This window comes from Macrobrachium nipponense, chromosome 26 (genome assembly GCF_015104395.2).
Source record: "Macrobrachium nipponense isolate FS-2020 chromosome 26, ASM1510439v2, whole genome shotgun sequence".
NCBI classification, from domain to species: domain Eukaryota; kingdom Metazoa; phylum Arthropoda; class Malacostraca; order Decapoda; family Palaemonidae; genus Macrobrachium; species Macrobrachium nipponense.
The window spans coordinates 17668291-17681409 of record NC_087215.1 but is presented as its reverse complement, the minus strand read 5'-3'; the positions used below and the strand labels follow the sequence as shown (position 1 = coordinate 17681409).

Below are 13119 nucleotides of genomic sequence, written 5' to 3'. Positions count from 1 at the left end.
CAGAACTATACATTCATCTAGATCAACCTTTTTTTTCATTTCGGGTTATTTCTACATTTCTTACCTATTCGATGCATAATCCATTCAAATTGCACAAGCAGCAAGTAGAATAACAAGGTCATCTTTATTACAGTAACGACAATTTGATAAATGAAAGATATTTGGTCCAGTTTTCTGTATAGCAGTGTCAGTGCATCTGTGCTTGCTGCTTTTATCTTGTGATCTGTTCATTCTCTGAGTAGGTTTTTGAAATTGACTTGCTTGTAATGGCGGGTTTAAATCGCATTCCTGTGCGATTCCTTAGGGAGTTGAGCACGACCAGGCTCCTTAACTATTTTCTTCATGTTCTCAGTGCATTGCATTCAAGAGGCCACTTAATTATCTTTCACTTAATTATCTTCAACTGCAAAGTCAGTGCTGCAATGTGTTTAATTACTTCTATTCAGTCTCAGTATTTCTAATCTTTTGGATTGCTAGTAAGCTTTTTCATTACAAGAATCCGACCTCCTCTTTCACTGCCCCATAGGGTAGTGCCGTCAGTGCACCTCATGCGGTACACTGTAGGCATTACTTAAGGTTCTTTGCAGCGTGCCTTCGGCCCCTAGCTGCATCCCCTTTCTTTCCTTTTACTGTACCTCCGTTCATATTATCTTTCTTCCATCTTATTTTCCTCCCGCTCCTAACAATTAATTCATAATGCAACTGCTTTGAGGTTTTCCTCCTGTTTACACCTATCAACCTTTTTACTGTCGGTTTCCGTTTCAGCGCCGAATGGCGTCATAGGTTCCAGTGCTTGGCCTTTGGCCTAAATTTTACGTTCAACTTTATTATGTGCCTTTAGTGTCATGCTATAAGGTCAAGCTTCTTTCTACCTTGTACACGAGTATTTGTACGTATTGCAAAGGACCCAAGGAAGACATAAAATCCTGACCATCATCATCCATGTATACAAAAAACTTATCGTTTTTTGCTTAGTATGCGGCTGTATTCTTTCATATGTTGTTTCCTTTCCTCTTTCACCTAATATATATACTTTTTTTTTCTAACTGTTGACTTGCTTTCATTACTCGGTTCAAAAGAGGTGTTCGTTTATAACTGAATGTTCCGAAATCGTTCTCCCTTATTGTGGAACCGATCGTGTAGTTACACACACACACACACACACACACACACACACACACACACATTAATATATGCTTTATTTATATGCATTTCATACATAGGGTAAAATAATAAAAAAAAAATCACGAAAATCCTGTTTGAAAGTAAATAAAAATTAAGGTGTAAGCATATTCTAATCAATTTGCAAAAAATAATACTTTAATCGGTCCTTAAATTGAATATCGCTTGCCTAGCGCGTGCACCAATCAACAATTTTTTTATGATTTCCTTAGTTAAATTTGACCATGCTGTTACAGATGTCATGCTTGTTGTCCGAACGTCTTATATACGCCTTTGCAATCCCGGTGGATTTCAGTCGAATGTTGGCAACTGAGCGTCAGGGGACGCAGATATATATCTGCGCCAGAAGTCAAGAGGATTTTGCAAGAGGAATTTGCAGGAGGAAGACCTTGAATACCTCTCAGGAATGTCCGTGTGTGCGCACGTCGTCGCTATTCTCTCTCTCTCTCTCTCTCTCTCTCTCTCTCTCTCTCTCTGTAGGAGACTTATGGGTGTTAGACGGTCATGCATTGAATCTCTCTCATCTCTCTCTCTCTCTCTCTCTCTCTCTCTCTCTCTCTCTCTCTCTCTCTCTGTAGGAGACTTCTGGGTGTTAGACGGTCATGCATTGAATCTCTCTCTCTCTCTCTCTCTCTCTCTCTCTCTCTCTCTCTCTCTCTCTCTCTGTAGGAGACTTCTGGGTGTTAGACGGTCATGCATTGAATCTCTCTCTCTCTCTCTCTCTCTCTCTCTCTCTCTTTGAGGGACCTGGGCAACCCGAACGAACTGTAAGGTCTGTAAAGGTAGGTAAGGTAAGGTCTCTGCACACCCATCGCGAAACCCTTTATTTTAAGGACTGCTGTCACAGGGAAGGGCCTTCAGGTCAAAGACGTAGTAGTTTTGGGGGTGTGGGCCATATCATGAATGCGTTTGATGTGTTGTTTCTACCGTTGTTTTTGTTGAGTTTTATTATTATTATTATTATTATTATTTTTCTGTATGTGAATATATATATATATATATATATATATATATAGTATATATATATATATATATATTGTGTGTGTGTATATGTATGTATGTATGTATGTATGTATGTATGTATGTATGATTCCGCTAGTATATTCCATCTTCTTCTTATTATTATTATTATTATTATTATTATTATTATTATATTATTATTATTATTATATTATTATTATTATTATTATTTTTATTATTTGCACGTACATAAGGAACATGTTTAACAGACCGTTGTTTACAATTTCGTTTTAAATTATGAAGGCAAAAAAAAAGAGAGAAGAAAATAACATATAAGATATATCAGGTGTCGTGTCAAATTGTGAATATATATATATATACTATATATATATATATATATATATATATATTAAAGTGAATCACCAGACATTTGCCGGCATATGCTTATATTATATATATATATATATATATATATATATATAGAATATATATATATATACATATATATACATATATATAAAAGTGAATCACCAGACATTTGCCTGCATATGCATTGTTGTTGTTGTGATTATTATTATTATTATTATTATTATTATTATTAAGTAAGAGGAGGAAAAGGTAATATAAGAAAGAGGAGAATTCACATAATATAAAAAAAACTATAAATTAATAGATAAAAATGTTTTGAAATGCAATGAGAAAAGTATTAGATTAATAATGCATTGCATACGTATGGTTAAAAGTATTTTTTCCTTTCATATTGGGTAATTTTTCTTATTTTTTTCAGTGATATTGTAATTTTTCTGTCCTTATTTTCAGTGATATTGTAATTTCATGTAATTTTTTTGTGATATTTTAATTTATCTACAAAATTTCTGTGATTTTGTAATTTTTCTGTAATTTTTTCAGTGATGTAATTTTTCTGTCATTTTTTTCAGTTATAATGTAATTTTTCTGTCATTTTTTCTGTGATATTGTAATTTTACTATAATTTTTTCAGTTATGTAAATTTTCTGTCATTATTTGCAGTGATATTGTAATTTTCAATAAATTTAGTGTCAAGAAACAGTCATTGGTTGAGTGACCAGCCTTTCATAATCGTAAAGAATGCAATTAGATAAAAGTTAAAGATACAGATAGGAATTAAGCTTTTAGTCTTTTTGAGTTTTTAACATTAAATTCGTTACTGTATGCTTACAGGGTTTGTATGTCACATTTTGCGTTCTTTGTCATTTCAGTTTGATGTTATGTTTCCACATCCGGACACGCATTAGTGGTAGTTATTGGCAACAGAAGAGGTATACTGAGAGAGAGAGAGAGAGAGAGAGAGAGGGTGTTGAAGCGATTGGCTCTGTGCCTCGCAAAGTTCCGGAAGTATTTTACCGGTGGTCCCTGCCAAAATTTGGCCACGTATATTTTTTTCAGTTGAACTGCATTTGCTGTTTATTAGAATATCCTTGTGAGTGCTTCATTCATTCGTGCTCGGAGGTGGATGTTCTTGGTGTCAGAGAGAGAGAGAGAGAGAGCACTGAATCAATCAATTGTGATTGTGATTGTATCATACCAAATTTGAGGATGTATGTGAGAGAGCGTTTTAATTTCGTCATGTTTCGTTATCGTGAACCACAAGACAGTGTTTTTCATTTACAGGACTTTCTTCACTTACTATATATATATATATAGATATATATATATATATATATATATATATATAATATATATATATATATATATATATATTATATACTATATATATATATACACACACACACACACACACACACACACACACACAACATCTCTCTCTCTCTCTCTCTCTCTCTCTCTCTCTCTCTCTCTCTCTCTCAAAGAGCCCCAAAATCATTCCTATCCCACTTGGGCTATCCACTTGACAGCACTGGCTTTTGGCGAGAAGATAGTGCTGCGAGCAGTTCTTGCCGTTGAAATTTATAGGTGTCAGGTTTTTTGGCATATTTCAGCCAAACAGCCATGATCGTTTGTTTACTCACTATTTCTAAAACGGTAACTCCTACTTACATAGTTTTATGTACAGACGGGAGGTCTCGTTCAGTAGCGTTATTTTTTTTGTTATACATATATAACATTTGGTTTTTTGATTGCTTTTATGACGCCAGATAACATTGTGTATCAGTCATTGCCCCGTTGCTTTCTTTTATAGTCCTGCATGGAGATAGAATATTTACATAACTGATAATAATGACAAGCTGAATTCGCAATCACTATTGTCCGCGTATATTGGAATACACACAAGCTTTCGAGAACATTTGCGAAGCTCTGTATATAATGTTTTCCCTTACTCAGGGAGTGAGCCTATAAACTACTTTGTTGTTGTTCTTTGTTCTTCTTCTTCTTTCTTGGGTGAGGCAGGAAAGGTCTATCAAAAGCATAAACAGTCTGAAAAGGGCGTTTCGCGTTGAGTTAAAGATACAGGAATGTTAGGATAGGATATTTATGATTTATGTATTAGAATGGAAATGTAACAAATAAGTAAATGTGCATGTTAAACAGTACAGAACAATTATTTCTTAATAAAATATAGCTTATTTATTTAAATTTTCTTTGATAAGACAACACTATTTGACCGTAGATTTTATCACGCGTCCCGAGTAAGCTGGAGGTCAGTTCACACCTTGTCATATTACTAGCCTAGGAAACTTCCTTTCTCTTTCAGAAATCTCAATAAATATTCTTTTTCCTAATACGTATCGAATTCCTGTTTTCTAACTCAGAAAAAAAAAAAAGACCGTTTTTCCAACCCGAGGAAGACACGCGTGAAAATCACCGTGGTCTGGCCTGCTGAATCTGATTCTGTGACTATTTTTGTAATAAAACGAATCCTTGACTGGAATCTTGCTTCGCTCCTTGCACGTCTCAGTCTGCAATAGCCTCTGGTTGGGTTCGAGCCAGAGGCATTCCCCATAATTCTCGCTAGATTTGAGGAGTTGTATTTGACTTTTTTTTTTTTTTTGTTTTTTTTTTTTTTTTTTTTTCATAGCCCTTAGGATTCTGGACGTCATATCGATGAGTGGCTTGTCTTTTGACGCCACCGCCTTTGTTTAATTTTGTTGTATTATGTTTCAGTGGCATATAGATTAAAACGACTTTTAAAATATTAGAAATATAGCTTATACATACGGCAGGCTTAGCCAAAACCTTCTTTGATAAGTTGTTTTGTTGAAAAATAAGAACGGCAGAGTTTTCAACGAAAACAAGTTAATCACACGCAGAGCTCTTTTCACTTTCTTCTGTTGATTCGTGTTTTTCTGACCTTCCGTCTGGGAGGTTTTTGTGAGTAGAATTTCCTAATCTATATTCATATTTGTTCATAACTTTGGATATTTGTTTTCAGAAATCATTTTTATAAAAAATATTTTATGTATTTTGCTTTATAAATGTATTGTACTTGTATAATATGTAGGTAACATTTATTTATATATAATATATATTATATAATTATATATAATATATCTTATTTATATATATATTATAGATATATATATATATATATATATCATATATATATACACAAATATACCATATATACATATTATATTCGCAGGGCGGGTTACCAAACCCATACAGTTCTGCCGCAATGAATTTGGCCTAACAATCCACAGTCAAGCGATTGCCAGGTACAATTCTTAAGGTGCAAAAAGCACGATTGAACTGTTTCAGGAAGGTTAGGTTAAAGTAAATCCTTCCTTTCAACATCAGTTAATTGAAACCCAGGACCCTCCCTCGGGACTAGGTCCGGAGGCAGCCAATGGTCAAGTGGTCGTATATTGAACAAGATATGTTTAGGTAGGGAAGGCAAAGCATGTAGATCAGCGATTAAACGTATCATCGAAAACTAAAAAAATAATCTCGTGATGGGGTGGGTTGTATTCTCGTTGCAGATCGTGGTATCTGGTTTCCCTTGGGCTCAGGAAAGTGAAACGGATTTTGAATTTGAAGTCGTTTTCTTTCTGAACGGTCCTTCCTCGTGTAAAAATTTGAAGTAATAGAGAATGACTAAAAACCATCAATTTAATTTGTAAGGTAGGGTTATTCGTTTTTAACCGGTAGGAAAATGAAACCATCAAGGTTTGTTTGGTTTGATGGTATAAATCTGTTCGTAATTTATGCTTTAAATCTGCAGACGAAGAGGAACGTGGTGGTGATTGGGTTTTGCAGGTGTTCAGCTGCGTACTTGGCAAAAATTTCAGAAACAAACCTGGGAGAGACGAGGAGAGAGCAGAGGAATAGTCAGCTAGATACCTATTGATAAGGGATTGAAAATGAAAACGCCCTGTTTTATTCGAAAGCAAATTGCAATTTATTGGGGGGTCCACTTTTTTTTCTTTTTTTATTTTTTTTAAATATCCGTAGAGGAAGTTAGTTAGGTTTTTATAAGGTAAGGCGAGGTCAGCTGCCGCCACTGGTTCTCGCCACCTGTTGTTGGGTTGGAGTAATGTTCACGAAAGTCTAGGCCTTTACCTTTACAAAATGAAATCATCCGAATGTTAGGGAAAGAGAAATAGAGACATTTATTTTTATTTAAGAGACGACGGAGAAAGTAGGGAGGGGAGGAAGGAAGCTGGTGTTTGGGAAGTGGTGGACAATTATTCTTAGGGGTTATATTCAAGCAAATGGTGATAGGTTATATTTATAGTTTCCACCCCAAACGTCCCTCAACAAAACATTGTTGGGAAGAGAGAGAGAGAGGAGCTACGTGTTGTTGTTTCAGTACTTGAAACTGGGGGTCGAGGTTTTTTCTAGAACAAAATGAATAAATGTTTTCTTTTCGTTAATTAAACGTTCCTACAAATGCATTCCTCGACTGTTCGCAAAAACTGAGCGAAAGCCGCTGACGATAGCCTTCCTTTTCTCCAGTTCGTCTAGAATCTAGATGATGGAATGTGGATGTAGGGATGATGGAAAAGGAGGTTCTTATGGAGGGGTTTTTCGAAAGTAACGTTGTTTCACAGCCAACTTGTTGGGGGCTTTTCCTTTTACAGTATTTTTATTCACTCAGAAATTTGCTTACATCATATATATATATTAATATATATATATAGATATATAGATTATTAGATATAATTAGATATATTTCCAAACTTAATGTATTTTTGCTCCCCCCCTTACACCCTGATATATTCCTTTTTAAATTATTTACCACACATGTGTTGAGAGAATAATATATAATATACTATATATATATAAATATATATATAGATTATATATATAGAAATACACACACATCCACAATACGCAACACACACACACCACACAACAAAATTACAGACATTTATTTCTAAAGCACAGTTGAACTCCAGGCTATGAGCACTTAGCACCAAAGACACGTTTATTACCATCCTTGAAGGAGGTGTTGAGGGGGGGGAAGCTTCGTCGCTGGTCTTTAATATTAATTTGTTCATTTTCAGGGCCGGAATAAGGGAACCCCCTACATTTTAAATTAAACAAACCCGTCTGGTTGGTACGCGTTCCGCTGGGATAGGATTGTGTTTTCGGTTAATATGATTAGCTGTGCTGGGGTGAAGGAACGCTTGTGGCCGTTTTGAAGTTGAATAGCCTGGGAGTGTGTTTTCGTGGGTTAATTTTTTTTTTTCTTTTCTTAGTTTTTTAATGAAAAGAAAGAGAGCTCTAGAAAGTTGACTCTGTCCCATCAGAAATTGGAAGTTTTCGATGGCATCAAGACAGGACTCTCTCCTTCTCTCTCATCTCTCTCTCTCTCTCTCTCTATCTCTCTTCTCTCTCTCTCATCTCTTCCTCTCACCCTCTCTCCTTCTCTCTCTCAAGGAAACAAAAGCTTAGATCTTGTGGGGTTCACCAAAAGAAATTTAAGATTTTGCATTTTATGTTGTAAAAGCTCAGGACACTCTCTCTCTCTCTATCTCTCTCTCTTCTCTCTCTCCTCTCTTCTTCTCTCCTCTCTCTCTCCTCCTCTTCTCCTCTTCAAGGAAAAGTTAGATCTGTGGTCACAAAGAACTTTAAGATTTTGCATTGTTTATGTTTCGTAAAAGCTAGACACTCTCTCTCTCTCTTCTCTCTCTCCCTCTCTTCTCATCTCTCTCTCTCCTCTCTCTCTCAGGGAAATTTGACTCTTAGCGCAATTCACTCTGTCCAACAGATGGATATAAATTTGTATAATTTGTTTTTTACAACTCCATCAGGAGGTTCCAATTCCTGTGGTCGTGCGGCGCCACGTCGGGTTGTTTCCGATGAGGTGCCAGCGCCAGAATCAGGCGCTGGCGCCCAAACAGGGCCTGCCATGCCGTCTGTGAATTTCATATTCAAGTGTACCGAGGTAATCCGTGGATTTCCATCTCGACCGTATAGTGGGATTTGCGTCTAGTTGTTGACGTCATGGCTTCCTCATTTTGTCGTTGCTCTTCCCTCACCCCCACCCCATTTTTCGTATATTTTTTATTTTGGGTCGTTTGTGCGCGCACGCTTTCGTATGGCTCTTTGCCACATGCTTAATAATTGCGCTTTTGATGTAATTGATTTATTCCGGCAAAATTTAGACATTTGGTTTGTATGAGGACTTGGAATCCATATTGATATGTAATTTTGCTATTTAATTTATAATGTAACTCTTTGCTATATAATTAGTTGTTTTGTATAGTCTGTATTTATTTTTTAAAAAATTAAGGTCGGGATCTGGGGTCGCTATGTTTTAAAATCAGTCGGCAAACTTTCTCTTCAACCCCTTTCGATTCTCTTTGAAGTATATGTCATTTTGCTGACACTTTTGTATGACTCGTTTATGGTCGGTAAATAAGTTAAGGTAGTAATGTTATTATTTTATTCATTGTTTCTGGGTAGTTAGTATGGAAATAAGAAAATTAAAAAAAAGGCTTAAAAAAAAGGCGGAACTTGCGGAACGAAATTCATTGAATGTTAAAAACATCTTAAGGCCAAGTGGCCCCCCCCCCAAATGAATAGGTACAATTAGCAACGGTTTTTTAGATTATCACAACAGGGAAACCTCTTTCATTTCATTTCTTTCCACATTGAAGGAGTTTGGTTACTTATGGCATTTGAAATCATACAAAGGACCAGGTGGCGCCTTAGGACGTTTGTTGCTTTTTCTTTGCGGGTCTTGTTGGTCTCTGAATGGCATTGGTTGCCAATTGTGCAGTTATTTTCAGTTAAAGAAATAAAGTAAAGGTAGGATTATTAATACGTTTTTTCGAGTAATGTCAGCGTCCCTAGGTTTTCCATTTTTCCAGGAATCCGCTAACTTAAGTTTCCAGTTTTCCTGGTATCTTTGCCCGTGGATTACCAGTTTTCCAGGTGTCAGTGCTCCTGGGTAGTCGGTTTTCAAAGTGCTTTTGGGTTTTCAGTTTTCCAGTTATTTTCGCCTTTAGGTTTCCAGTTTTCTAGGTCTCGGTGTCCTTGCATTTCCAGTTTTCCAGGTGTCATTGACCGTAGGTTTACAGTTTTCCAGGTATCGGTGACCTTGGTTTTCCAGTTTCCATGAATCTGTGCCCTTGCACTTCCAATTATCCAGGTATCAGTGGTCTTAGATTTCCAATGTTCCAGGTACGGTGCCCTTGGATTTCCAATTTTCCAGGTATCAGTGCCCTTGGATTTCCAGTTTTCCAGGCATCAGTGCTTTTGGATTTCCAATGTTCCAGGTATCAGTGCCCTTTGATTTCCAATTTTCCAGGCATCAGTGCTCTTGGATTTCCAATGTTCCAGGTATTGATGCCCTTGGATTTCCGGTTTTCCAGACATCAGTTCCCTTTGGTTAACAGTTTTCCAGGTATCAGTTGCCTTTGGGTTTACAGTTTTCCAGGCATCAGGGCCCTTTTTCGTTTTCAGGAGGGCATAAAGAAACTTGAAGGAGTTAAAGTGTGGAACGGGTAGAGGCCCTGGTGGGGGTTTAACAAGGACGATTCCATCTTCTCGAAATGGTGCTGTCGGCTGAAGGAAATTTTAAGAATGTCTTGGTGAGTTGTTCATTTCGCCTTATACCGCAATGAAATACCGACAGTTTAGCGGAGGGAACAAGCAGCCGTGAGGGGGCAAAGAAAACGTCCCATTATGCTCGTGGACGTGTGGTGAATAGGTGTGTGAGGCCAAAAAATGATGAAGTATATATTGTATTTCCTCTTTCATTACCAGTTGACTTTTTTTAAAACAAAATGTCTTTGTCATTAATCCAGTCTTCTGACATCCTTTCCTTCATCCTCTTCTGTAATTTATTTGTCCATGCTGTTTAAAGAATTATCTCTTCTTCTCCTCCTCTCTCTCTCTCTCTCTATTCTCTCTCTCTCTCTATCTTCGCTCTCCTGGAAATAAAACCTTATTTGCCTACTGTTTTAGTCGTCCGTCTTTTGCAATCAACCAGGTCTCTGACATCCTTTCCTCACCCTTCTGTAATGTTTTATTTTCATGCTGTCAAAGAATCTCTTCTCTCCTATCTCTTCTCTCTCTCTCTTCCTCTCTCTCCTCCTCTCCTCTCTCCTCTCTCCTCTCTGGCACAATTTGTTTGTCCTGTCAGCCAAGAGAGCAAACAAAGGACTTTTGAGAATGGCAATTGTCAGGGGTTTGCCCAAAACATTTCCAAGGTTAAGGCAGATAATTGTCTTATGTCCGGCCACTGTCTGATGCTCCCTGGGTTATTCAAGGTTAAGCCGCGTCGTTTATGACATCCCCCTTTCTGTTTTTCTTAGAGGATTTTTATTTCTGCTTTCTTTTTTTTTCACAGGTGAAGTACGATTAAAGCAGTTGCTGGCTGAGTGCGACGGTTTTAATTTTAATGGGAAAACTTTTGTATTACTGGTTTTTAAGCGTGGTAGGATTTCACGTTTATATCCAAATTATTCATCCGTGTGTTATTATATAGATACACTATATTATATAATAATATATAAATTTAAAATTTAAAATATCTAATATTGATGTATAATATATATATATTATATATTATATATAGATATATATCTATATATATATAATTATTTATAGAGTAGAGGAGAGAGAGGACGGAGAGAGAGAGAGAGAGAGAGAGATGACGATGAGAGATGAGAGAAGAGCAGCAGCAGCCAGCATTGAAGCATGAATAATAAAAAGTACAAGATTGAACTGATAATATTCTAAGTTATCTGGCGGTGCAACTCCCGTGGCCCCACCGACACCGAAAACAAAAACCCGAGAGAAGAGATTGAGGTAGGGTAGCACTCTCTCTCTCTCTCTCTCTCTCTCTCTCTCTTTTCTCTCTCTCTCTCTCACTCTCCTCTCTCTTGGCACAAGGAGCATTACTTTTGAAACAGTTTGATTAGATAATTTAATTAAATTGTATAGCACTGATACTGGTTATTAAATGTTTTATATTATTGGAAAATAATAAAATAAATTAAAATTATGGCCGTTTTGTAATCTTGTTCGAGCTGTGATTGGAAAAAAATATACTATGAAAAACGTGTTTTGGCTGAAATTCATTAGTAAAATCTAGTAAAACCATTCCCATTACGAACAAACCCCGCAAATTGATAATTTAGATTATATTTTAACCTCGAGGAATTGAATTTCATCAATTCCGAGTTTGTTAAAACTTAGAAAAATTCCGTCAAACTTGAATCCTTGACCATCCAACACCATACCAGCTCACCATTTTCATTCTTCATAGACTTCACCCGACCGAAGTGCGTTTAATGACTGCTAATTTGACTCAGAAGTTACTAGTTAATCCACCTTCTCTGCAGCCTTTGTTTTTAAGAGATCGTTTTTAAAAACGGTTCTAGACTTGGTTTAAACCACCGGTGTTGGCGGAACATTTCACGCCATGGGCTTCTAGAAATGCACTGTGAGGAGCAATGGGGGGGAGGGGGGGGTACGTCGGGGAGGGAGGGTGTTAAGGTATTCTTAGGATAGTCCCTGGAGTGTATAAGAGGTAGTTTGCAATTACATTTGGCAACAGAATGAATTATTTGTTTGCTCTGTTTCCCTGGCAACCGTTTTTTTTTTTTTTCACAGAGTTAGAAAGGGTATTGTTTTTTGTTTTTTTTCTCTTTCCTTTGCATCATTTTTTTTCACGAGTTTCAGAGGGTTGATATTTCTTTATGTTGTTGACTTGAAAATATATGCTTCTTCTTTTATTGGTAGTTATTTAAATTTAAAAAAAGGAAATGGACAAAACGGTTTAGGAATAGAGGAGGATTTTTGTCTCTTTTTCTTTGGCCAATTCTTCTCTCTATCTCTCTCTCTATCCCTTCTCTCTCATCTCTCATCTCCTCTCTCTCTCTCTTCTCTCTGCTCTCCAGAATACAAGAGTTGTATTGTTTCAAGATGATAGAGATATTTTTTGTATCGGCACTTATTCAGTACCTGGATATATACAGTATTATATATATATATTATAATATATATATATATAGATATATATATATCATATATAAGTTTATGTATTTGAAATACATTATATAGTATTATTTCTTTTAAAAATACATGTATAAGGGCGGGAGGGGTTATATTAAAGCAAACACTATACAAAAAAATTGCAGGCCATTCCGTGGATTAGTGGAGTTAGCACAGGACCTCAATCTTCCTTTACAGCGAGGGATGGCCCCCACTTGAGTAAGGGGAATTTTCATATTGGTTTCCCCCCGGATCTTTCAAGGTTCGCAGACGGAACGCTTATTCTAAATGCTTCGAAGGTGGAGGAAGAAAAGGTGGGTCCATTATGAAACAATTACGAAACATAACATGAAAATTGTAATAGCCATCAATGCCGTCTTAACTTAATTCTAAAATTGCTTTGCCTTTTTTTATTTATTAATGTTTTTTTTTTTTTGGACACGCTTGGTCACCCCCCCCCCCCCCCCCCCCCCCCCTACCAAAAAGACCATTAAGCTCCCCAACTTCGAAAGAAATTTGAAGAAATCGTGATGTCCGCAGGTAGCGGGCAAACGAACCGCCGGTTACCATAATCAGGATTTTGAGAAG

At 36.6% G+C, this 13119-nt stretch overlaps 2 protein-coding genes and 1 pseudogene across 2 annotated transcripts in view; 2 read left to right on the top strand and 1 right to left on the bottom strand.

Moving 5' to 3' along the window:
• The window catches only part of LOC135200004 (glycogenin-1-like), a 247778-nt gene that overhangs the window by 11850 nt on the left and 222809 nt on the right, over positions 1–13119 (top strand). The gene's annotated exons all lie outside the window — the stretch shown is intronic.
• LOC135200003 (CTP synthase 1-like) overlaps positions 1–13119 on the bottom strand; it is a 155460-nt pseudogene that overhangs the window by 61619 nt on the left and 80722 nt on the right.
• Positions 10083–13119, top strand: part of LOC135199904 (E3 ubiquitin-protein ligase Hakai-like) — a 16383-nt gene continuing 13346 nt past the window's right edge. Inside the window, 1 exon segment of the mRNA XM_064228023.1 lies at positions 10083–10121. Within this exon segment, the coding sequence (XP_064084093.1) occupies positions 10083–10121 (39 nt within the window).